The 26,708-nt window shown below is 37.6% G+C and overlaps 2 protein-coding genes across 3 annotated transcripts; one reads left to right on the top strand and one right to left on the bottom strand.

Moving 5' to 3' along the window:
- The first annotated feature begins 6,234 nt into the window (after positions 1-6,234).
- Positions 6,235-15,412, top strand: LOC140953086 (uncharacterized). 2 transcript variants are annotated; one of them, XM_073402582.1, is made up of 5 exons: positions 6,235-6,565; positions 12,063-12,178; positions 12,598-12,786; positions 14,662-14,811; positions 15,079-15,412. In XM_073402582.1, the coding sequence occupies exons 2-5, from the start codon at positions 12,065-12,067 to the stop codon at positions 15,256-15,258; spliced, it is 633 nt and encodes a 210-aa protein (XP_073258683.1). In that variant the 5' UTR covers positions 6,235-6,565; positions 12,063-12,064; the 3' UTR covers positions 15,259-15,412. The 2 variants fall into 2 exon arrangements, with proteins under 2 accessions (XP_073258683.1, XP_073258684.1); XM_073402583.1 differs by lacking the exon at positions 12,598-12,786.
- A 3,105-nt stretch (positions 15,413-18,517) lies between these two features.
- LOC140953085 (uncharacterized) lies at positions 18,518-22,621 on the bottom strand. The gene is made up of 5 exons (XM_073402581.1): positions 22,085-22,621; positions 20,652-20,718; positions 19,780-19,866; positions 19,492-19,561; positions 18,518-18,691 (listed from the first exon to the last, which is right to left on the bottom strand). The coding sequence occupies exons 1-5, from the start codon at positions 22,497-22,499 to the stop codon at positions 18,632-18,634; spliced, it is 699 nt and encodes a 232-aa protein (XP_073258682.1). The 5' UTR covers positions 22,500-22,621; the 3' UTR covers positions 18,518-18,631.
- Positions 22,622-26,708: the final 4,087 nt, after the last annotated feature.

Raw genomic sequence — 26,708 nt, 5'->3', positions numbered from 1 at the left:
CTAAACGAAAAATTTGTTTAACATAATTATAGTAACTAAATGAAAGGCGTCGTTATTTTAATATAGGATTTAAGTATACCTTAGCTGATAAAAAAAATCACGGGGTGTGATTTACAACCGTTAACTAGCTACAGATTTGTTCCTGTTAATTTTGGCGGAACCTACTTTGCGCGCACAGTCCGTAGATTAACTAAATAAAGCTAAAAGCTAAACATTTTGGTGAAAGATAAAAAAAATCACACATGAAATCACTGTTAGAACATTTTTGAACGAAGGTTATAGCACACACTTAATTTAGTTCGATTTTTAGTCATTTTGAGAGGAAGGTTTCTAAACATCTTCTCTTTATTAAATTTGGCGGGCACTACCAATAATTGAGGTAGGTCTATAAGGACTGGATTTCCACTGTCGCGTAGTTTTTCCATGCGAACGCACGTAAAATTTACGCGCGTAAATGAAAAAGAGGCAATTAGTATGTAAGGCCACGCGTAAACGTGAAAATTGAGCGAGGTTCAACCCTTACGTTTAGCGTGACCTTCCATACATTGTCTCTATTTTATTTACGCGCGTAAAATTTACATGCGTACTCAAGTAAAAATTTCGCGATGGTGGAAATCCACCTTAATGCTCCTACTCTATAAGAAGAAAAAGACACAAGGGAAGAAAAGAAGGTTCAACGAAAAATTTTTTCCTTGACAAAAGTGGTTGGAAAAAGAAAAATACGGTTCATTCCACTCACCCTAGACGATTCTTCAAAACTTCGGTTGAGAAGAGTTTGCTCGGAAAGGCACAGTATTGCTCACTCTGAAGACTGTATTGATATGAATCAAACGGAACTTGGATGATCGCTTATAAATGTTATACAAGTCATTTGCGTCATGATCTATTTATTTTAAGAACAATTAAAGGATTAAAAAGAATGTTGTCACGTCAGAAAAAAATAATCTTGGTTGGAGGCCGGCCATCCGAAAGAAGAAGGAGGAGGGGTTGCAAAACAAGATATATCACGTTCAAGCTAGAACTCCTGACCCCCCACCCCCCAACCTCCTGACTTACTCTATTATTAATTCACTCTCCCAAATGTCTGCTGACCATAACTTTTAACTTTCTTACTTTTGACAATAGGATCTTCATTTCATGGCGTATACGTATTATGAGTGTGTGACTTCTAAAAAGACCATCTTTGCATGAAGGAGACACAAAATTCTGCAACCTCCCTTATTTTTTCTTCATAAAACTTTCTAAGCCTTATCCTGCTATTTTAACCATCCCTTCCTCCCCTCAGTTTAAAATCTGATCGACAAGGATCAGTGACCTCTTTAGGGGCGGTGAAGGTGAATAGGACTTAAACGTGACTTAAGACCACCACGATTTTTAAAGATCACAATAGTTTTCGTCTTTGCTTCCAAGTCTAATTGATGAATTGTTTCCTAAGGCAATAAGCACTTAAAGTGGAGTACATATAAATAAGGAAATGTGAGCATGAATGGTAGTTCACCCTTTCATGTCAGAGGCTTTAGCATATGGAAAAAAATTTGAACTGAAAAAAAAAGAAAAAACTCTCGCAGCTGTACTAGTCAACCTTATTTTAAAAGCTTTTGGAATACAATAAATACAAAATGTGTTACATAGTGCTTAGCTTTTGGCGGGAGCTGCGTTGAAGCGCGAAAGTATAATTATGAGGACAATAAAGAGGTTAAAGAGATACATCAATATAAGCTAAAGTTGTTGTGACAATCACTGGCCTTGCAATGATAAAATAAACAAATAAATAACTCAAGACCGCTCATGTGCTAAGGCGCGCAAAATGTAAATGGGTCAGCCGAATTCAAATAAGCACATTTTTGTTCTAAGAAATGTTCGAAAAGGTACCGGCTATAGATAAAGCCCCCACCGTTGACAAGAAGATCGAAGGGTAAATTGCTTCAAAACTGTCTATATTTGTTACAAAAAATTGACACTGATGACGATAAACGAAAGGACCAAAGGTGTCGAGCTCTAATTAAGGGATTTGTAAACATACTCTTGTACAACATAAGGGTTAAAACTGCTTTGTTTTCATTTCAACGGTTTGGCTTAGAAGCGTTAAATATAAGTACAAGTTAATGTAGAGGCGATAAAACTCGACAGTTGTCAAATTAATTATTACATAATCAGCACTTACACGCAATGCTGAACACGCGAAGGATGCGAATACGATTTGACCACAAGCGCGAGACCGAGACGTGAACGACTTCAGAATTTTAAGCCCCTTTTATCCTCAGAACTCTCGCTCATTGCACGTGCCGACCAGAAAATGGAGAGACATTAGGATTATGATTGCTGTGAAAGAGCAATTAAGCAGTGTGGCAGCCCTGAGTTATAGTACCACCCTTAATTGCCTCTAGCTGGATTTTTTTCCCGTTGTCCCGAGTTCAGATTTCTATCTCACCTGTCAAATATCCGACTGGTTTGCCTTCAGCTGTATCACCCATAAATGTAAGAATCAACCATAAATGTAACACTAATCATAAATGCAATAAATATCAACCATAAATGTAATAAATTACTAACCATAAATGTAATAAAATTTTAACCATAAATGTAATAAATTACACAAATTACTAACCATAAAAGTAATAAAATTTTAACCATAAATGTAATAAATTTTGATCATAAATGTAATAAATGTTATAAATTTTGACCATAAATGTAATAAATATAATGTTATTATCAAATGAAGCTTATGATTGCCAAAAGGTTGTCATTTGTTGTTCAGTAGTAGATGTCAGAAGGTTAATTTTTGTTATAAAAGCAAAAGATTGGATACTGAATACCACATACTCCTTCAAGGTAGCTTTCTGTTCATATTACCAATCCGCTTTTCATGTATTACTATTACTTACTTTAGGTATTACTATAATTACTTAATTTCGCGATTTTGGCCAGAGAGTGTTTTGCAAGGATGTCATTTTCAACGCTGTCAGTGAAAATTAAATTTTGCGATCCTAGTGTTCTCAACTTCAAACAATCTAAAATTTTCAAAAAATTTCTAGATAATCCGGAACAAGCAAACGGTACATTTAAAATATTAACTAGAAAACTGAGAAACTATTTTAGTTATAGAAAAGTGTCGTTTTAGTAAGAGGAAGTAAGAAATGGGGAGGCGGGGGAATTATATTTAGCAGTTAACTGGAAATGACTTGACGTGGGAAATGGAATTGCTTCTACATCAGTAAGTAGCGTAGATTTTGTCGCATAGCGTTCAACGGTATAAAACTGGATCGGATGAAAAAAGAAAAATGCCTGTAGCAATCAAACATAGCAAATGGACGCGCTCAAGTATTTTTTCTAGTGTTCGTGCGGAGAAGAGACGGAAAGAGAAAGTACACTATTTAAATTTTGTTCCCAAATATTTTTGGTAATAATTGGTAACAATTTTCGGTCTCTGCTCACGAAAGCGGAACCCAAAGGTGATCTCAAGGCTTACAGGGGTAGAGGCAGACAGCCGCAAAAAGTTTTTGTTGATCACAATACACACAATGGCTCTTGAAATTTTAAGAATCTCTCAAACATCTCTCGTTCTCATGCCGATAAACCAACTCGCTTTGACGCGAGTTTCTATACTTATTACATTTATGGCTAACATTTATTATTATTCATTCAAAATATTTCCCCGATTCTGATTGGCTAAAAGCACACGTTTAATTCACCATAACCAGTTACTGAGGACCAAATTTGGAAGAATTTTGTGTTTAGCGAGGAAATGACGTCAAAAATGCAGCGTTCTTACAGGTTAATGCACCGTTAACCGAGAAGACTTGGGGACAAGGTTGAGTTGTTTTGGTTGTGAAATTGAAAAATGGCGGACATTTCACTAGTTTCAAGAGTAAGAACTAGGCGAAAGAATAACTAAAAACGTGGCAAGAACAGCAAGACGACAACTCGAAGGGCGACATCTGCTATTTGGAGCTTTCCCGAGCTTTTCGTGCATTGAATTAAATGTTTAATTTAAGATTCAAGTATTTGCATATGGCAGCCAGAGTAATGAAACGGATCATTTCTGCCAGTCACTACCACTGTATTTCACATACTACTACTAGCCTGCATTTTGTTTACAGCAGATGGGGCGAGGTTTTGGACACTGGGGCGTCTACTAACTTCATTAACAGCGCACAACAGAATTTCTACAGAGTAGTCAAGAAAAATTTTTGCATTCGAATTCATAATAACTGTGTTTGAAAAAGACTACAGCTTTTCGAACCAAGCATAATTTTATCGATAATTTATTTTGGCGGGAAATCAAGTATGCGCGCCTTTGATGATTCATCATTTTTAGAAATTTCTTATCAGTAACAGGTGTAAACGAAGAAATCATTTCCTGAGGCGGTTAACTGACTTTCTTAACTAAATGACAAATTTCTAATATTGAAATTTTCTGTCATGTAAGAGAGAAATAACAAAAACAATAAAACAGAAACAAAAGACACGAGAACCACCTGCAGACGTTCACAATAAATAAACTTATCGCGTGTTAGGCCGATGATTACTAAAATCATGGCGCCTGAAAAGGCCGTTCTCTTTCGTGAGAGAACTGACCTGTACAAAGTTCTTCTTTCACGGATCAATGAATGGCTCTAACTTTATGTCAAACATTTTAAGATGTATTTTTACTTTTGGGGACTGCATTTCGAGCCTATTACCGGAGGACTGGACGCCGAAAAAAGTTCTATCATAATCAACAAACTTGTTAACAGATTTAGAGTTAATAACACTGCAGTATAGTTAACACAGCCATAATTATCTTTGATTTTACACATACTCGTCACTTTCGCAATGTCCCCACTAGAAGTTTTGTGACCCAATTACAACTTAACCTCGGTATCTGTAGTGTCTCTAGTGGCGCGAAATCGCGAGACTCGTGTATACACATTTCCTAGCGGTTTTTGCCGGTGAAAATTAAGGATTTCAAGAAGAAAGAAAACTAATGCAGGAAATTAATAATTTTTCCTTCATTTAAAAACATTCCAAGGCTTTAAGAAAACTTTATACGTATTGGGTGTTAGTAATATCAACACGTCAGTTCCAAATGCGCACGTTATCTGCGTTTAATATTTTACATTAATTTATCTTCGGCCCGTATTTATAGTATAGGACCTGTAGCGAGGGGGACACGAATCAACGGTTCACCATACTTTCATGAGCTTTTTCTAACGTCTCTAGTATGTATAGCGGGACAAGAAAGAAAATGAAAAGGATGTTTAACAGGTTTTTCAAATTACTTTTGTTCAATACACTCTGATACATGACAGACAAATTATTCAGACTTGGATCATGTTGAAGCGGTTGTTCGCTTAAAGAAACTCCATTTCCAACTCGCATATTTCGCTTTCTTTCTTACTCATTTGTTGGGACACTTTGCTGTCTTTTTACCCTCCCAATGTTGGTGAGCAAGATTTGGTGGTTAACTGCGATAACCAACATTGGGAGGACGAGGAGACGGGCGGAAGTGTCCCAACTATTTCTGTCTGAAACTGTAGCTTTTACTATCGTAGTGTTTGAGCTGATTTGTAAGGAAAGGGATAATTACTATTGCCTTCTCTCACAAATGGACCGAATTTCGCATATAGTACGTAAAAATAATGACAGACTGTGTGTGTCTTGCTGTCAAAAAATTGGTGCCGTTATAATAATACTCTGAAATTAATATTGACTCAGTCAATATTGGTTTCAGAGTAAAGCTGTTTTGACGAGATAGCTTAAGGCTTAAGCTATTTCGTCAAAACAGCTTTCAGTAACCAATTAAAGATGTTACCCATGAGGGCCGTCAAAACTGAGTTAGCCAGTAAGTTTCAAATGAATAACACTAGCTATGTAAAATCTTTATTCCCTGTTTGTGAGACCCCTTTTTACGCGATATTCCGTGACTTGTAGTACCGCATCCATGGCCCTCTTTTGCACCGGCTGAATGACACGTTTTACAGGTTTTACTTCAATCGACAGAACTTATCACAACGTGGTTGTTTTCATAAAGCATAGCAACTGCATTTAAATACCCCGTGACAAGGGAAAAATCACTCCCCATGCGTTATTCAAAAACGGAAAATAACCGGCATTCAGAATTACGTAACGGGTATTTTTCCGTTAACTTTACGTGAGTTTCCTTGAGTGGGCGCGATTTCATTTCAGCATTCCACGAATATGCCTCACTTTCATTTGCATTATTATCAGTTTCCTTACTGTTGGATAGGATATGCAACAATGTCGTTTACTCCGGCTTAACTTAATCAATTTAATTATTTATGCTGACTTACACGGTCACGTCAGTAGCATTGTTTTCCTGAACGGAATTACGGACTATTTAGCTTTTATTTTACTCAGCAACGCCGCCAACATCATTGAGTGTTTACAAGTCTTGCCGGTAAATCGATCAACAATTCATAAGGCAGGTGATAACTATTGTAAGAGGGGAGACAAAAATAGTCAATATTTCGCTGATCAGAGAAGGAAACAAAAATCCGAACTCAGTTGAAATCATGAAATGAACGGAATATTTACAGTCTACAATGACGAGAAGATTTCTCAGGTAAAGTAACAGAACTGACAGTACTCTTAGAATTGTTCTTTTCTAGAATCTCGTCCCTATAAAATAATACAAGGGTTTACAATGACTGTAAATTATTGCTGTCTTAAATCGCTGACTAACTTAGTCAAGTGCCGGAGGATGAAGTCTTTGATCTCACTCAATCCTTGTGGAAGCGTTCAGTGTTAATCAATGATTTGTTGTGATCCTGAATTAATTTAAACACTCCTCTGGTCTAGCAAATGAATCATCGATAAAAGGCGAAAACGTCGTCAACTGACTTAAGTCTCAATATGATTCATATTTCATATATTTCACATATATGATTACCTGATACGACATTTACCCCCAAGGTTTACCGAAGTTTTTGGAGCTCTTAGCTTTAATACTTTTTTCGATAAAAATTAGATCGCCCGGTAAACGGTGTCCGTGGTTAGTGGTTCATTATTTTTATTTTATCGTTCATGTCTAAAATACATACACATAAATAAACCCGCATAGTCAACAGATTTGGAAGTCGAAAATGCTATTGAAATTTGCATCTTTTACGGCGAGCGACGAATCTCTCTTTGTGAACAGAGGTTACTCTAAAAGGAAATACGAATTTTTGATAAAGAAATTTTAATAATTCCTTTTCGTCTGGTTTCAGTGATGAAATCAGTAGCCGGATTACGTTTTTACATAAAGCAACTATATCGTCTCCTGTCAAGAGCGAGGTTTGACAAGTAGGAAAAAGCTGTATAGATTTGCTGATATGCTGGTTGGGTTGCAGCTGGCATTTTTTTGTACAATATTGCATTCGAAAAAGGGCGTGACGTGAAAAACTTATATTGCTTTAATAGTTATATCGCCGGATGCGTTAAGAGAGAATTTTCCAAGAACCCCTGGTTGCCCTTTGTTTGAATTTTTAAAGCTGATTTTTACACCGTTATAACTGTACGGTCTCACTTGCACACATTTCATCCCCGATAATATACTTGAAAAAGCAAGGGTGTAAAGTGCAACTGCCGCGGAAGCTTCGAGTTTGTTTAGTTTACTTGTGATGGCAAAATATTTCGTTACTATGATGTAAGCACCTGCCACATTTTTGGTAAACGGAAGAAAAGAAGCTGGCTATCAAAAGTGTTGTAAAATGCCATTTACCAGGTACTATATTAAGTTTTACAGTCAACGTGGTGAGTGTAATTTCAGCGACACAATTCCAACTGACTACGAAAATAGTTCGGTTCGCACTACTTGTTTTGAGCATCCCTATTTTTCATTTACTGAATACATAAACTTATACCCCTCACGACATTACTAATTGGTCTATTCTCCGCGTCTGAATAAGCAGAATATCCTCTTAAGTTAATGGAAGCTAAGACAGCCTCAAGGGTTCTTTCTTATAAAAACCATTACATAACTAATTTCCTTTCATTCAAGTTGTCTAGATAATTTGAAATGAAAGCTCTGGCTGGAGGATACCCTGGGTGCCAGAGACTTTTCATGAGTGGTGTTATAGTGATTTTGTATATGTATGTTTTACTGAACGTTATGTATTGTAGATGGTTAGTTGAAATTATTCGTGAATTGTGTACTTCAAGTCACTTTAACAGCAACTGATAATTTCCTTCTAATTTGGCGAATCAGCTTATGTTCAACAGATTAAGAAACTTAATTCACGAAATGGAACGTTTACCTTCTAACTGCCTTGTATATGCAAAACACCAAAAATTAACAATACTTTTTAACAAGAAGTTACCCACTTAGTTATGGTATATCTTCACGTGCCATTCCATGTGATCACAGTTGGAGACGTTCGATATGATTGGTTTCAAAGTAGTTCGATAAAAAGAGATCAAAGTTTAACTGGAACAGCCAAATAACAAATTGTTGTGCTCTGTACCAGAGGTTTCTTCTCCGAGACTTCGGCCACGCGGCTGACCCCCAAATATCTCGCCGCGCTCGAGAAAAAAAAACCCTTAAATTCTCAGGATTTTGCCAGGTTTGAAAATCTACTTTATCATATATTGAACTTGCATGAGTGATTTACGCAAAGGGACGGAGATGAATTCGAGCGCCTTTATCTCTCTCCCCCCCCCCTTTTCCCAGCGTTTCGTTCAAATGCCTGCTATGTTAGGATTTCACTACAATCAAACTAAACGAGAGGAAATTGCAAAAGCTAAGAAAAATACTTTAATTAAAGGTTATTATACTTTCAGTCTAAGATACTTTAAGTCTAATATATAAAGAATACTTCATGGAAAGTGCGGGCGTACGGTATTTCGCACGCGTTGTTGACGTATCAGGATTTCTGATACAAAAACGAGTGCGTATATACCGTACAAAGCACTTTCCATGTGGTATTGTGTTTATTATATACATACTGAGACATTCGTCATTGTGGCAGCCTTTTTATTTCTTTTTTTTGTTTCTTGTAAAGTAATGCAGTTGTAATGCGCAGCTGATCATTCTCATGTTAAGCTGCGCACAATAAGTGCAATATAGAGGATATTACATGGCTGCACGGAGATACGAAATTTCTCTTCGAGTGTGTATTTTCGCGCGAAAGCTCACCTGGTATTTCATTGGCGTTTATATCATAAAATCATTATTTCATATTATTATTATAAGTCTTTCTAAGTAATAAAATTTGCCGCTACAAACCGGGAGATGACAAAAAAAAAAACCTACAAAAAACTTATTGGTTAATAATATTAATGAGGGTTAGGACATGAGGTAATCCAAGAATTTACAAGAATGTTAACGTTTTGTTCTGAATGCACAATTGAAAATGAATGCAGTGCCGTAGCTAGTATGAGGCCAACCGAGGCACTCGCCTCGGTAAAATTTTGACGAATTTCGCCGATCATTTTTATTTTACATAAGCGATCATCGGATATTTTTAACGTATCATGATATTACAAAGAATTCAGCAATTCAGTCAATATACTATGAAAAAATTACCATATCATCGATCTCAAGGGGCTACGTACGTTAACCCAAATTTTTTTTGAACAAATACTGATCAAAACCATTGGCGAGGTTAACGGTCACCCAGATTATGTAGCTTGTTTCTGATTATTGCTTTTTAAATTCCACTTAAATTAACTCGAAAAAAAGTTACCGAAAGGCCCAGAAAACGCTGCAAATCGCATTTCCGAGAGACTAAAGTTCAAAATTTCTCGGTGGGGGGGGGGGGGGGGGGGCATGCCCCCGAAACCCCCTAGCAACTCCCGCCTGCCTCGGTTGGCCGTTTGGTCTGGCTACGGCACTGATGAATGACTAAGTAAAAGGCCGATTTGAATATAAGCTCCTATAAAAAGCACAACTTGCTTACGTCTCGTTCGGTTTTTGCCCTTCCGCTGTTGTTTAGCCGGCTCTCTACAATTCGCTTCATCGACAGAGAAATTCTTCGTTTTCAACGTCACGCGAGGATAAACACGGCCCAAAAAAATAAATTGGAAACCGTCCACTGTAAGAAGCCAAGAAAATGAAACATTATAAAAGACTAATATATAAACAATTTGTCCAAATCTCAGGTCTTTGTTGGCCACAGTTTCCGAGTTATTTGTCGAAACATTTCACGCACCTTTATAGAGCTTTCAGTATCGGTGACAGAATATGGAGACACCATATTGGTGGACAGTTTGGCCGCCGGAAATCAACGAAAACATATGGAGTTCATTTTTTCTGTAAAAGCTCTTTCTTTTCACTCGAGAGCTAGTATACGTGCGCCTAAACACATCTTGTAATACTTGAAATGGTTAAACTGCTGAAAATCAAGAGGAGAGACTTTTTTCAATGAGACAACTTTCCTATTTTGGTGTCACGCACTGAGAAAACTTGGAAGTTCTGTATTTTCGAAATGAAACATGCTTCGGGGCTGGAAACTTGTACATAGAGGATATTACACATATTGTTCTTGCCACGAGAACATAAAATTCATATCTTCGAGCCAACGTGTAATGTTCTTTTTATTATATGGAGAAACCAATTCAACAAAAGCAAAAGGCGGGAATCGTAACATCATTGAACGATACGACACTCACAAAGGTGACATACGGAAAATACGCCACTCGGGTCCCGGATGAAGTGGCGTATGGAATCTACGAGTGGTTTAGTTCCCAGTAAAACACTCTCCTCCATATAACAAAAAGATTTATTTTCCATTTATCTTCAACCTGGTGTAAATAAGAATTCGTAAAACCTCGATTTTTTGATGACGTCACTGTGAAAACCATCAATACACGAAACTATTCCACTCCTCGGTCGCAGATGTTTTTCACTTGCTTACGAGAAAAACGTTTCTCGTTGAATGTCTGCTAAGCATTGGCGCTGCAAGCTGCAAGCGCTAAAATGCGGGAATTTTGGCGCGAAACTCAAACACCTCTGTGACTTCTGATTGGACATTTTTTTTTTCACGTGTGAAAAACATCGTTCGCTTCTCTGACTGGCTAGAACTCATTTTCGTATAAAAATTAACGACATAGCTTTTTGGTGAGTATTTCTCAGTATGTATATAATAAATGACCGATACGCTGTTCATTAAGTAAACTTTTTGACATTTTATGTCAAAAAGTTCTGAGTGTTTGAAAACTGAAATTGGTTTTAACTGTCGGCGCCACTTACAGGGGCGTAACCAGCTTTTAGACTATTCAATAGTCGAAAAGCTGGCTTTGTAGGCCTGGCTGACTTTCATTTTCCACATACCCTGAAAATTGCACGCATGACTTGTCTGACCACACCAACACTGTGACCTCTTAATTAATCACCCCAACTACGCATAATTCATTACAAGCGGTAGAGTAATCTAACCAAAAATTTGTAGGCCCGGGCCTACAGGTCTATAGGCTGGCTACGCCCCTGACTTGTCAAAATAATTGTACTCTGGCACGAAGCATTTTCAGCGGAAAGACGTTATTAGTGATTGTCTTCAACAGGACGACAGAAAGAAGACGACGGCACAACGCTTGTGTGTGACAAAAGTGACAGGGCTATCACTCGCGTGTTATGTCGTGATGCTCATTGGTATTTGCAAACACATCTGTTTAAAGGAAAGTGAAGTTTGAGGTAAAGTTATTTGAAACAAAATTATTGTCACCCTTGTCAAACAAGGTTTGCCGTCTTCTTTCCTCTTCCGTCCTGTTGCGTACGTTCACTATTAACTTGAGGAAAATGCAAGGAAAACTATGTTAACTATTTTTTACCGCCTTGCCCATGTTTTCACAAAATAGAAAACGAAATTACAGTGAGCGAAAGAAAAACATCATTTTGACGTTCAACCGCGGTGGATATTGGGATACGTGAACTGCTTCGTTTCTAGCCGTTCTGAAAAGTGAAGGAATACAGAGATCTTACAAAAGCGAGTACTCTAATCACTGCCTAGTTTTAGATGCATAAAAAAGCGCGTAATTGCGAAAGTTTCGACCCTATCGGAGCAGCCCTAATTTACATAATGCATTGTTTCTGGTACTGCGCCTCTAAGATTATTATTTTTTTATTTTGATTTTATTTGAAGACATGGAAAACAATCCGACGTCTTTGGTACCGAGGACGCAGCGCTGGATTTCACAACCGAGCATCAACAAGGAATTTCTACGATCATTCACGGGTGCCTTGAAAGTTTCTGAGATGGTTAGTTGAGATCGACCAGACCAAAGTCTTGACCCACTCATCTACCAATCGTGTAGTGGCTTGATTTTACGGATGGAATTCCTTACACTATCCGAAATCTCTCGTTGGCGAAAAATAGTCGACGCTGCTCTTTAAAATACCTTATTTCATTGGACCCCTACATGTCGCAGTTCTTTTGTTCAACGACGGTGGAGCTGGGTGGGCTGGGAGGGGACTATACACCCCCGATATTTTTCAGAAAAAAAGTAAAGACTTACAACCTCGTCCCCAGCTCGGCCTCCACACTTCAAGTCACTAGTCGCTGTCCCTGTTATTTAGTGTTGTCTCTTTGTTACCGGAGGGTTGGTTTATCTTCTTTAGAGGAAGTTTGTTTTACATGGTATATGATTTTTAAGAGTTGGCCGTCTCTCTATTGGCAGGTAAGCCTTGGGACCGGCTTTGGCTCATTACTACACTACGTGAAATTGGTTGACGAGACATCGTCAATAGACATTCTGTATTTTGTTATTACGGGTGTATCCACCTTCTTCACACTGATTCTAATCGTTACATTAGTCCTCAACCTTCAGCAGAAAATTACAACATCCACCAAAAATGGCAATTTGTTTGTAAGTATGGTAACAATCCGCCACTTTAGAAACGAGAAAGGAACTGGGAACTGACTGGAGCCCAAAAGTATCCCGCAAGTGTTTCTGGGATTGTTACTGGCATAGGCGGTGGAGTAGGAGGCGGAGGGGGGGGTGGGGGGAGAGTCTCCCCACGTTTTGGCGCCGAAAATACACTTTTACCGATGTATTTGACAATACCTGTGACATCAGCGACTTCAGAGCGCACATTTTCTGCCCTCAGGCGACACAAGAACTACCTAAGAAGCACAATGAAGTAGGACCGCCTGAACAACTGCCAACTGATGCATTGTCACAAATCGATTACGGACACACCAGATACTGTGAAGATTGCTTGTACTAAAGAACAACGCAAAGGGCATTTTGGAAAATTTGAGTAAGGGACCTGCACCACGTGTCAAAACGCTTCGCCGCCTCTGACTGGTAGATTGCAGTGCAGGCGTATGTTGGGCGGGCAAAAGGTGCTTGTTTATGTTTGTACTGTTGTAACCGCCATCTTTGATGTTATGACGGAGGAAGATTAGGGAGAGTGAAAATAGTAACCCTTAGGGTAGCTGCTAGGTAGATGCTCCCCGCCCCCTACCCGGCTCCTTTGACTCGTCCCATTTTCTCCTCTCTTTTCGAGTTTCAACATGGTGCTTTCGCAAACAAAACATTCGCGCGCCCGAAGAAAACGCGTGCACTGCAGGCTACTGACTGAGTACGCACTGGTCAGCTATTGGCCATTTTTCCACCGTCCCAAGTAACAATCCCAGATGTCTTGGCGAAAGTTAACTCGACCCAGTTTCCTTGTCGTTTTTAAAGTGGCGAATAACACAGAACGAATTCAAATAAGAATTCAAATAATTAACACTAATAAAGGCCTTCACCACCACATGACGAAGGGGTAACTGTTGTTATGTGAGTTCGGCCTTTTGACAGCTCTCCACTTGAATTTCGAAAGGCGAAGGGTCACGCGGAGTGACTCGCTAGCACGCGCGACCATCGACTTCTAGCAGTTTGCTCTCAGGAATCGGTATGCCAAGCAAATGCCCTCTACGGTGTTCGAGAGAGGGTATCAAAAAAAGAAGTAAATATGTTTATTGCGAATGCGCATATATAAGCGTTCTTGATCACGCGTAAGCCAAAACGGATAGCTCTTGCGCCGACGCAAAAATCATATGGATGGCAAGGATAAAGATAACTTGAAAAGGTTGGGCCAAATGTTATGGTCAGTGATCAAAATTGCTTGTTAGATTCTACGCAGCTCTACAGGAGAATCTGTTTGTGGGTGGGTAAACGCACTATAAAAACTACTTCAGCAGAAACAGCGATCTCCTGGAGACATAGCCCCTTAAATGAGTAGATACCTTCAAGTAAATATAATGGTATTCAAAGGCTAAAATTACGAGCTGTATTCTCGGGAAACTGGTAGCTTATTAGTATGGTGTGAACGCACAACTCCCTGATTTAGTTTACGCACAATTCTTTACTTTACATCACTTTTTGCTCTTCCCCTCTCCCGTTTATGTATTCCATGAACCCACTTGATTAAGTAGATACAGGGAAATATTAGCTAGGGGGAATACCAACCTCGTTCCTTGGCATCTGTCTGTTGCCTCTTACGTAGTCCTTGTACAGCGTTTTCCCAGTCCCTCTCGGTCAATTCACTTCGGTGACGTATCCGAGACGGGCGGGAAACGGCCTCACATTTTCGCTTGGACCACGTGAACCGAAACGCTTTGGCCGCGCGGATTATGAGGCCTAGGGACTAAGCAGTGTTGCCTCGAGAAAACGGCAACAGAAGCAGGAGAGAGGGGTTGGGGGAAATACAAGTTTAGTGAATTACAATTTTTGTTTTTCTAATTCCACTCTCAGATGCTCATTTATCCACTGATAGCCGCTATTCTATTATTAACGTCATCGAGTCTTCTTGTGCACGAAGCTGTTAAGTTTGGTGATTCCTATCATTCACAACCAACAAATGACGCAAAGTGTGACACATGTGGCAAGATAAACGTCGCCGCGGTAAGATCAGAATTTGTTACGGTGATTAACAAATGATAAACTGCTCAGCTTTCCATGTTGAGTTAGGATGCACGAGAGAGGTTAACTTAGTGTCAAAAAAGCGTAATATTATAGATACAAGCTTCTTAAGTGCTCAGTAAACCTCCGACCACGTGACCCGAATGCACAGGTCGCGCACATTAATGAGGCATAGGGACTAGCTAACGAGTTACTTACTTTTTCACGTTTCTATAATGGCTAACAAAACAACTGTTCTTTTTCTTTCAGGTGTTTGGTTTTCTGTCATGGATTTTATTCACTTTAGACTTGTTTCTTCAAATGAGACAACACGGACTTTTTTGTAGAAAAGGAAAACAACGTAGGATAGCTGTAAGGTCTATACAGGTTTCACCGGGACAAGAACAGGACACCCAGCCTCGGAACGATGGAGAACATCCGTCCGTATGATATTTGGAGCTGTCATTTGGATTGTTTTGATAAATATTGAACAAGCACTTAATTCAGTAGGGAATTTTTTTCCCTGATTTTCAAAGATTATGTGCAAGCACCTACAGAAAATAATTGGAAACACTTGAGGATTTCTAGATGAAATGTTCGCTGAATTGTCTGTTTTGGGGATGAGTCATGAGTAATCTTGCGAGAAATCGATCAGTTAAGGGGCTTAAACTGAATAGTTTTTCATTCCGTGAAAGCCCAACAGCTCGCATTATTGGCTGACCGGTCCTTCGAATAGTGTTTGGATCCCGAAAATTGCAATTAAATGAAACACAAAAACATACAGTTGGGAAACAGTCGAACTCCACTTTACGGACACGCGCTTAATATGGACATCCATTACTGCGGACAACGGACACTTGTTTCTTACTCAATCAAAACAGATTCTCATAGAAAGTCAACCTCGCTAATGCGGACATTTCATTATCAACTGTGTTCTGTAATAAACCTTTCCTTTTTTAAGGTAAAAAACCTTCAGTTGACAGCATGCGATATTCCCAGCGCTACACAGGCGCGGATCGACACCGGTTTCCACGGTTTTACGGAAATCGGTCAGATTTTTCATAACAAATATCTTTTTTATAATAAAAAACTTTCCAAGTTGAAATTTTGCTCCATATCTGATACAGCATGGAAATTAACCTTGATGAAAGAATCCGCCGATTTGCAAGACTTTATCCAGGGATAATGAACTGGCCAATATCCCGTATGAATGACTCAGAAACCAAGAACAGGGGACTTTTGGGAGTTAAAATTCAAAAATTTCCCGGTGGGGTATACTTACAGACCCCCCTAGGAAGCTTGTACCTTCTCGTTTTTGGAAATCAGTCAGTATTTATTCTAGATCCGCGCCTGCTACAGTACACCGGAAAAGGATTATTTGTAGACGTCAATTTCGGACTACAGTAATAGCCCGCGAATAAGAACCTGGGTTTTAAGAACCTGTTAGGCTAAAATTTTCATTTTAAGCCCCCTCCACATAAGAACCTATTTAGGCTAAAATTTTAAGTTAGGTTTTTATCAGTGGGGTTGCTGTAAAAGTGTATAGGTAGAAACTGCTGAATTAAGATCATCATCTATTTTGTTTTTCATTTCTCCTCATTGCTTGAGCTTGTTATGAATTTGGTATCAACATGAGTTTCTTTGTTATGTTTTGTTAAGGACATATGCTGTACCTGCACTGAACTGCCTATAGGCATTGCTCTATGGTACAAATAAATGATTTATACTGTATTATGAGATGATATTTATAATATATAAAGTATATTCAGATGAAATTCATATGAAAATATAAGAACCTATTTTAAGAACCTCGGTAGCCTAAATTTGCTTTAAGTGCCATTTATATAAGAACCTATTTAGGCTAAATTGAAAAATTCAGGTTCTTATACGCGGGCTATTACTGTATTTTAGCGTCAAACAAATTATGGAGAAAACAGTTTTGATAAGTTATCGAGAGTTAAATATAAACACAAGCCATTTTTGATTGTTTTCGTCGATTTAGTTCGCGGAATGACGGATTTGCATGTGAAGGCTAGAGATGTTCAACTTGACTATGCCTATATCCTCTTTTATTTCCTTCATAGTATTTGTTTTAATAAAAGGTGTTTTTTGACTTTAATAAAATGACCCTATACGGACACTTTCGATGGCTCCTTCACTGTCCGTTTTAACGGGCTTTGACTGTAAAGAAAAAAACCGTTATATTTGTCATTATATGATAAGTGTTGTACTGTCAAAAACATAGTGTATTGTGACCTCTTGTTCGACGGACAGACACACCCAGCATCCCTTCAGTTCTTACTTTTATACAATCCCAGTGAGGCTACTGATATTGTTTAACTCTGACAGAAGGCTGTCAATGATGAGTACTACGAGCTGCTCTCAAAAGTGTTTGTCTTATAGGGAAGTAACTACGCAAAGAGTGAAATTAGGTTCCAATAAAGTTCTGGTTAACAATAATTTGTGTTTTTTAAATGCTTCAACATTTTAGTCATACGCAACTCTCCTAAATTGTCCTTTTGCACTCCTATGAATCACACTCGCCAACTCAGTGAAATTAATTCAGAAAAATAACACCGTTTTGTATTTCGCCTCTCAGATATGACCGTAAAAGCTCCAATACAGGACTGAATAACTCTACGTTGACTCTATGCCGGAGTATAAATGCAGCCTACACAAGTTAAAAAATTACTCTTAAGAGTGTATAATTCATTGAAAGAATTGTGGTCATTTCGCCCGAAGTTCAAACAGTGTTTCGCCCGGATCTACAACACGGCTTATCAGGGGTGATTTTTGTTTAAGCTTCGATACTATTGCTGCGATTGCTAAAAAAGGTCCAGCGATCTGAACGGTCTTAACGATCTCGATAATCACATTCGAAATACTGAAAGACTGAACTTAAATCTGAAGTCTACATGTACCTCAACCTCGTTCCCAGGGAACCTGGGAACGGGGTTGCATGTACCTCAGTGATCGCAACGTCGATCTTTAATACACTCTTTTTTTTTATAAGAATATATTTTATAAGAATATCGAGGCTGAAATTTGCGAAATTTTACGAATATTTTAAGAATAAAGCCGAGGCTGAGATTTTGAAAAGGATAGATATAATTTTGTGTGTTGAAACATCTGTAAATACAATACAATTTTATGTTTTTAACTTAACCGTATAAAATTATTCCTTTCTCTGAACGGCGAAACTAGCCAACAAAACGAAAAAACCTGCACCAGCTATAGCAAAATGTTCAACGCTAATGACAGTTCGATGAACGGTTCATGTAATACATATGTACAGTATTCACTTACAGTATACACTTGTTATTGATACCCCAATAAATTCTAAAACGGAAATGTCATAAGCTATAATTTAAGAATAATACAAGAATATTTTCAGCCTAAAATTGGCAGAAAAATAAGAATATTTAGCCTGGGCCGGAAAAACAATATTCTTATAAGAAAAAAAGAGTGTATATTTTTTAAGTTTTCACTGAAAAAAAAGGTTGATGATCCACATGTACGCGGTCAATGTCTTTTCACGCTTATTCCTTTTTTAAGGCTTTAAGAACGACGAACTAACATCGGGCGAATCGACGTAACCACGGGCGAAACAACTTCGGGCCACTCGACTTTCGGGCGAAACGACCTGTTACCATATTGAAGATACCGCTGTACTTGCCGGTCCCCTATTAAAACTTGACTCACACCCATGTAATTCTAACCTGGTTAAAGCCAACTAGGCTCCGTCAGTTTTACAGCCGCAAGTACAAACGTTTTCTAACATCAACTGTTCAAAAGATGGTCATCCTAGCCATATTTCCATGAATTATCTATCCCTCAGACCAAGATTTGCTTGGAAAAATGCCCCATCTCCTTGAGTAGCAGACTGAAATAACAGAAAGAGCAACGTCTTCGTTTTTGAATATAATTGAACTCTAAAAATGTCTTGGATCAAATGAAACTGCATCTACAGTTATAAAAAAGGGTGCACATTTACTGTAGACACTTTCATTTTCCTTAAGCAAAGTTGTGAGCTGAATCTCTGTGATAACATTTAGGAGGAAAATCACAGAAAAACAACATCCTTTTTTTAATAAGAATGTTGTTTCTCCGGCCCAGGCTGAATATTCTTATTTCTCTGCCGATTTTAGGCGGAAAATATTCTGGTATTATTCTTAAATTATAGCTTATGACATTTCAGTTTTAGAATACATGGGGCTATCAATTATAACAAGTGCCGGTTTTTTCGTTTTGTTGGCAAGTTTTGCCGTTCAAAGAATGGAATAAGTTGAAAACATACATGTATAATTGTATTGTGTTTAAGTTTTTGAACACAAAAAATTATATCCTTTTCAAAATCTCAGCCTGGGGTTTATTCTTAAAATATTCCTAAGATTTCGCAAATTTCAGCCTTGATATTCTTATAAAATCTATTCTTATAGAAAAAAAAAGAGTACATTATTATGCCTAGATAACAAACCAAAACCCTACCATTTACTTTATGATACTCAGAAAGTCCTCAATCACTTCAGGATTATAAAATGATTATAACTTAACTCCCCACTGAAAGGTGCCACACATCCCCTGATGCGAATACACCCAAGTAAATCTCGAAAGCTATCAAATGTATTATAATCTGCATGTGTGGAAATACAATTTGCTTTTTAAGAGGAGTTCTAAACTAACCTTGTTAATGGCTTTATGTCTGTCCCTACTTACAATCTCTTCCAAAATCTCACCAGTGCCTTTGACAAGCCTGTTGAAAAATATTTAAATGATTATTTGTGCACACATGTACTAATATGAAAAATAATATGAACTCTATCAAAAGCATCAGTAATGCATTGACTGTGAGTATAGTACCCTCTCAAGAACTGTTGTTGGGCTTTTTTCCACAAGGAGTGATTGAGACACTTGCACATTGGTCAATGATTTAAAAAGCCCTTTTTCAAAACATATTTCTAACATTTTTACCTGTGTCGGCCGGTCTCTGGGTCATACACTCTCCTAATCTGGGCTTGCTGTTTCTCATATTCTTCCTTTGTCATGGGAACCATAGATCTTTAATCCACAAATTAAATTTGTTAGTTCAACGTAATAATCAACCACATAAAAGCTTGACACTTCCAGGGTGCTTCCGAAAAGTCAGAACTTGCCAGTGGGGCTGGCCATTTTGAAAACACAGGCCACACTGAAGCCACAGGGCCAAGAAAAATATTATTATTTCCAAGGCTATGCCCCCTTCTTATCCTAGGGTCTTAAAGATCTGAATCTAGTAATGTTGTGTTCACTAGTATTACATGGTTGCGCTGCTAAGGCCCGGGGGGGGGGGGGTACTCCCTATAACAGCCTATATGGGAAGGCTCCACCCAAAAGGGCCTCAGGTATATGAACGGGTAGGAATTTCACTAGTTGTAGTATATAAAAAGGCAGGGAAATTTGTCTTTTCCATCTGTAAGAAGACCTAAAAGGTCTAATAGCTGTAAAAAGGTCCAGAAAATTTCCTGGTTTTGTGATTTATTCATTTCAAAAGACAGTGCATTTACAGCAGTTAAAGGGGATGCAACTACAGTAGTTATATAATGTGAAAGGGGTAGTAAGGCAATTGCTTTTAAACTAACTGGGTCAGTAGGTATTACTGCCTTTGCCCTGCACAGATGACCTTTGTGTGGCTTGGATGACCATGTGGAAATTGATGATGGTCACCGTAATAAGCACGTTTCTGCTAGAACCGTTGACACTAAAGTTATTTTTAGATGCAACAAACCCGGTTTCTAGTAATGAATCACTCCCTATGTAGGAGTAATTTTGTTTACTGAAAGTTACAAGGTTTTTTCTATAGCTACCTCTTTTTGGGTGCAGTGTCACTTCCAGAATCAGGTGAAGTGAGTTTTTTCTTCAATTTATCGGCATCTGGAATAAGAACCAAAACATTAAATGGCTATTTGCATCTCTTGTGTTAGATTATCCACATGCAATGAAGATTCACTAAAATGTCTGAGTCGCCCATCTCTTTTGACCTCTGAAAGAATAAATCTTCTTTCAGGAATGCTTGCCATGAATGGAATTAGATCCATTTGCCACTTGTATGTTTACATTCAGTAATCTACAGAAAGGTGAATCCAGAAATTTCAGAAGAGCCAGGCATAGTTGATCAATAAAAATCGATATTGGAAATCAATCAATATATCAATCAATAAACATCGAAGTCACAGAAAAGTTATTTAACAATTATTATTGATTAAAAAATTGATAACAATCAACAGTAATCAGTAGTAATCGATAACAAGCAATAATCTTGAGGAGTATATGGTTCTGATATTTTCAACATGACCATGCTATTTGGCAAACAACATCGAGAAGACTGGCTTAAGCTTAACACATTATTTTTATTTTTGAATCAGCAGCTACTCCAGGTATAGTCTTCATTGCATTCCATTTTTTGGTTTGTTTGGTTTTAATAAATTTTTACATGTCCATCAAATCAAGCACCATCTCAGAGGCATCTTGTATTTGTTTCTTTGCAGTCATGCTCAGATTGGAAATTAGCCTATGTGTAGCCACACCCTCCCCATGACAAAGGAAAAATGGAGAGAGGAGGATCCCTCTTTCTGTTTTTCCTTCGTTGGGGGAGTGTGCGGCTACACATAGGTTAATTGGAAATCTAATTGAAAGTGGTACATGTGAATACACGGGCATTTAAGTTCTCCAGATTCCTGCCATCTTATGTTGAATTTAAGTCCTTTCCAATAATATTCAATAGTAATCAATATTAATATTGATAAATCTATCATTATCGATTTCTATCGGAAATCAACATTAATCAAAGTCACAATGTTTTCTTCTTTATCGTTTTCTATCAAATGATATCGGAAATCGATATCAATCTTGATTACTGATGATTGTTATCAATTTATTAATTAAAAACGCCTAAGAAAGAGGTGGGATGAGACTTGCTTGCTCTATAGATACTATTTATGTATTAGTAAAATAACTGTGACAGCATCTGTGCGCAAAAATTTAAAAGGCTCCACAAGCTAAGGCCGATTTTCCTGAGATTTTTCTAAAATGTTAACACACAGTTTCATACAAAAGCATGGTGTGATCTGGTCAATCCGTCATGGAGAACTTAAACTACCGTAACTCCCTTAATAAGCTCCCCAATCGGATTTTTTTTTGGGTGGGGAGCAAAATGGAAGAGCGGCCAAATTAAGTGGGAGGTTATATTTTACTAGTCCATAGTCATACATATTTTGCTTATAAGCAAATATTTTCAGACCTTGAGGTGGAGAGTTCTTCGAGATCTCTTTTTCCTTATTCTCAGCAGGCGTCTCTTTTAACTCTTTCTCCTTGCGTCGTTTACTTTTCTTTTCCTTCTTCTCCCGTTTTCTTCTCCGCTTTTCTTTCTTTCTTTTCAGTTTCTTTTTATGAGAATGTTTTCTCTTCTTTTTACTTGTCCCAACATCTCTGCTAGGAGAATGCTCGCTACCGCTGTCACTAGACGAAGAGCTACTGTTAGACCTATGCTTTTTATCTTCTATTTTTTTCTTTTTCCTCCTCTTTTTCGCAGTTTGTTGCGATTCTGAGTTTCTTCTCTCGGTTTTTCGCGACTTCGCTTCGTGTCCTCCGTCGCTTGAGCTCGACTCACTCGCATTATCCTCATGTCTTCTTTTTCTCTTTTTCTTTCCATCCATGTTTCAGAAGTTCCTCTTCAATATTTCTGTAGTCAATTTCATTCTACTTAACCGCACATCGTTCAAAATGACTGACAATAACGGTATGCACCAGGATAACACACAACCGAACTCACAGTGTATATTCCAAGGACGCCATATTGAATTTATTGAAAAAGACTGGGACTAGTACATATTTGAAAAAATTCATGTGAAAGGTCTCGAAGGGATCGTGGAGCGAAAAAAACCTCTGTTACATGGGTGTCTTCGAGGAATTATTTTTGCGTTTTTCGTGACTAAAGTATACTTCTGTTTTGGCAGACAGTATACCAGTAACATAGAGCCTTTAGAAAGTACCTTGTGCCGCTATGCTCTTTTTGAGCCACAGGCAGTCCAAGCGAACCATGTGTGGATACCCAATGCAATATTTTCTAATACTATTAACCAGTCAATTTGATCCAATACAGTTACATATTTCATGCTTGTTAAACTCGATACAGACGATTGTGTCGAGGTTATAAAGTGGTTTTGTTGGGCGGAAACAGGTTGGATCGGGAGGAACTACTTTGAATCTCTGTCCATAGGATTGAGTGTAGTCGTTCTGGATTATACGTGTTTTAGTGGGATTGGTTCGTATTCTATACGTGTGGCTTGCAATTGAATTGTCTGATTATATTGCTTTACGAGTTTCTTATTATAGTGGATTTATTTAAGCAAGCAAACAAGCCTGATTTTTTTCACGCTTTTTTACGCAACTGCATAAGTTTGTCTCTTTAACTACGATGATATTTGCATTTATTTCTTCGTTCAAAAGTTCAAATTTATGAAATTCATGTATTCAACATTTCATCCTCATCTTTCCTGAGTATATTACGAACGTCAGGGTTCGAATCTCGGCAAGCTTGGATTTTTTTAAGGATATCGTTTTGCAAATGCATAAGTTGGTCTTTAACTGCGATGATCATCTTTGCATCTATTTAACTAGCCTGTGAACAGGCTCTCTGTTTGGGGAAAAAGATCCCCGCTCGACCAAAGGCCTGTTCACAGGCTCCTATTTAACTTACAGGGGCGTAGCGTCCATATACGCACGTACGCCCTTGCGTACAGCTGAGATCTGAGAAAAAAAATTTTCTCATTAAATTTGCTGGCTAACAATTTCATATTTTCACATTATACTGGCGTTTTTTATTAGAATTCCCATTATCCAAGCATTAATCATTCAGTGCTGGCCACTAATAATGGCAAAATGCATTTGAGTGGTAAGCAAAAATAGGTAAAACGCCTCATGTACCAACCCTCCCTCAAGGTCAGCCAGCCTCACCAGTTTCCCCAGCCCCGCAGGTATTCTTGAAGGAGAGGTTACTATGCCATGACGTGTGGCTTCAGAACAAAACGTATTTGCCGTCAACGGAGTTTAGGAATATACTTGTGAGGTCAAACAGTGAAGCCCCAGTGATTGATTTTCCGAAGAAACTGTTAGAGAATCCTATGAATAATTCTGCGACTTGAGGAGCGTGATCACTGGCTTCTGTAGTGTTTTCGTGTGTTTCGTGACACAGAGTACACACATATGGCTCGAAAATCGATACCCGATTACTTCAACGTAATTAACAAGATAACTGAACAAAGTGCAGAAGAAGCTGAAGGTACGTAGGCATAAATTCTGAGGATGAGTTTAAAACCGAAGTCACAAGATGGAACAACAACAACAACAACAATGTATTTATTTAAAGGAAATATAAAGTTTACAATACTTCATGTCCTGCAAATAGCTACAATGCCAATCTAGGCAAGACAAGACTTTAACTAAAGGCGTTATTAAATTACATAAGAAAAAAGAAAAGAAGAAATACAAAAACATACAGAAAGAAACACCTTACATATAAATTCAAGTACAAGGGATTTTGTTATTTGAAAAAGACTAAAATTACAACTGGAGGTATATACAACATATCAGGTTAACTTCACAAAATATTCTATTAAAAAATTAACATTCTAATAATTATCTCCATTACCTAGAACATTAAGGAGTAGTGATTTAATTTTTTTACGAAAATTAGAAACGTTGAGAGTCTTAACAGAAAGTGGAATAGAATTCCAAATAGACACACCGATTCTAGTAAAAGATTTTTTCATTTTTTCAGTTCTAGAGAATTTGACAGAGAAGCATTCTTTTGCAGATAATCGCGTATTATAATGATGTTCTGTATTGATTTTCACAAACTTATCGAGAAGACTTTTAGGAGCTGTCTTAGCATGAACGTCATACATTAAATAGCTTAACTGTTGAAAGAACAAAGACTGCAAAGGAAGGCAGTTTGATTCAATAAAAAAAGGGATTGCATGATCTCTGGGTTTAGAAAAATAAATCAAACGCAGAGCACGTTTTTGCAGAACAAGTATCTTATTGAGGTAGGTCTTTGGACAGATGCCCCATGCACAGATACCATAATTTAAGTAAGGAGAAATAAGTGCATGATATAAATTCAAAAGAAGACGCCGTGGAATGTAATGCCTCATTTTAGCAATTATTCCAACCGATCTACTAATTTTGTGACAGATAAAGTCAATATGATGCTTCCATGATAGTTCAGAATCAATCATTATACCCAAATATTTAACAAAGTCCTTCATCTCTAGAGTTACTCTAGTATTTAAAGTTGGATTAAAAATCTTAATTTGAGGAATGAAAGGCATTCTTTTTTGGTGCGGACGAAAAATGACATAATTAGACTTTTTGACTTTAAGCGTTAGTTTGTTAGCATTAAGCCATTCACTTACTTTCTCAAGTTCATTATTGACAGTTAGTTCAAGAGTACGTAAGTTGTCATTTGCATAAGTTAGACTTGTATCGTCTGCGAAAAGATAAAAAGTAAATTCCTTGGAAGATTTATGGATGTCATTAATATATAACAAAAATAACAAGGGTCCAAGTACAGAGCCTTGAGGCACTCCACATACGATCGTTTCAGTTTCAGATATGCATTTGTCTATTTCAATAGACTGTCAGCGATCTGAAAGATATGATCTAAACCAAGAATTTATAACTCCTCTTATTCCATAGTGTTCAAGTTTTGTCAAAAGAATCTCATGGTTAACAGTATCAAATGCTTTCTTAAGATCTATAAAAATTCCACATGAGTACTTTCTATTGTCCATATTAGAATGTATGGTGTTCACAATATCAAGAATCGCGTGCTGGGTACTATGTTTATTGCGAAAGCCATATTGTAAATCATAAAGAATATCATTCTTGTCTATAAACTTTATCAGTCTACGATATAACATTTTCTCAAATAAACGATTATAAATTGATAACAAAGAAATTGGCCGATAGTTTTCAGGTAACGTCTCGTCTTCACCCTTATACACTGGAATTACTTTTGCATATTTAAGTTTTGCAGGGTAAACCCCAGTTAGTACAGAGTGGTTAAAAATTTTGGTTAATGGTATGGATATGACTGATTTAGCACGTTTTAACAGTTTAACAGGGGTAGAATAAAGCCCCAGGGCTTTATTGTATGGCAACAAGCTAATTTCTGTTTCAATTTCTTGCGGTATAATTGGATCAAAATAAAAACTGTTCTGCAAAGGTGGATCAAGATAATCAGAAAAAGTAGTGTTAACTTCAGGAATATCGGTTGCAAGTTGATACCCTATTGACGAGAAGTATTTGTTGAGTGTGTTACCAATCGTTTTAGGATCATCTGATAAAACGCTATGCTCGTTAGAACGAATGAAGTTAATTCTTTTTGATTTTTTCCTTTTCTTCGCATCTCCTAATATTTCGTTAATACCTTTCCAAGTCGATCGTGTAAAACCTTTGATAGTGACGTTGTTTACTCAATCGAATAAGGGTTGTTAACTTATTTCTATATATTTTATATTTCGGCCGAAAGATAGTCAAGAAATTGATCTGCATTATTGTGTTGTCGGTAAACAATGCCACAGATATTTTTCTTGTGATTTGGTAGCAAAATTTCAATCCACAAGGCTTGATAAGGGGAAATTAGTAGAGCGTTCTAAGACTCGATATTTATAGTTTTCATTAATAAAAAGACCAACACCACCGGCAGACAACGGGGTTTTAACAAATTCAAAGTAATAGCCAGGTAGTTGTGGTATAAAATCAATAGATTCGCCTTCGCATAGTCGCGTTTCTGTAACACCTAATACCGTGAAATTATGTTTTACCTGACTGAGTACGTGACACTGAAAATGTTTAATATT

Source organism: Porites lutea, chromosome 11 (genome assembly GCF_958299795.1).
Source record: "Porites lutea chromosome 11, jaPorLute2.1, whole genome shotgun sequence".
NCBI lineage: Eukaryota > Metazoa > Cnidaria > Anthozoa > Scleractinia > Poritidae > Porites > Porites lutea.
Note: the sequence above shows the minus strand (reverse complement) of the source record. Positions and strands in the feature narration are given on the sequence as shown.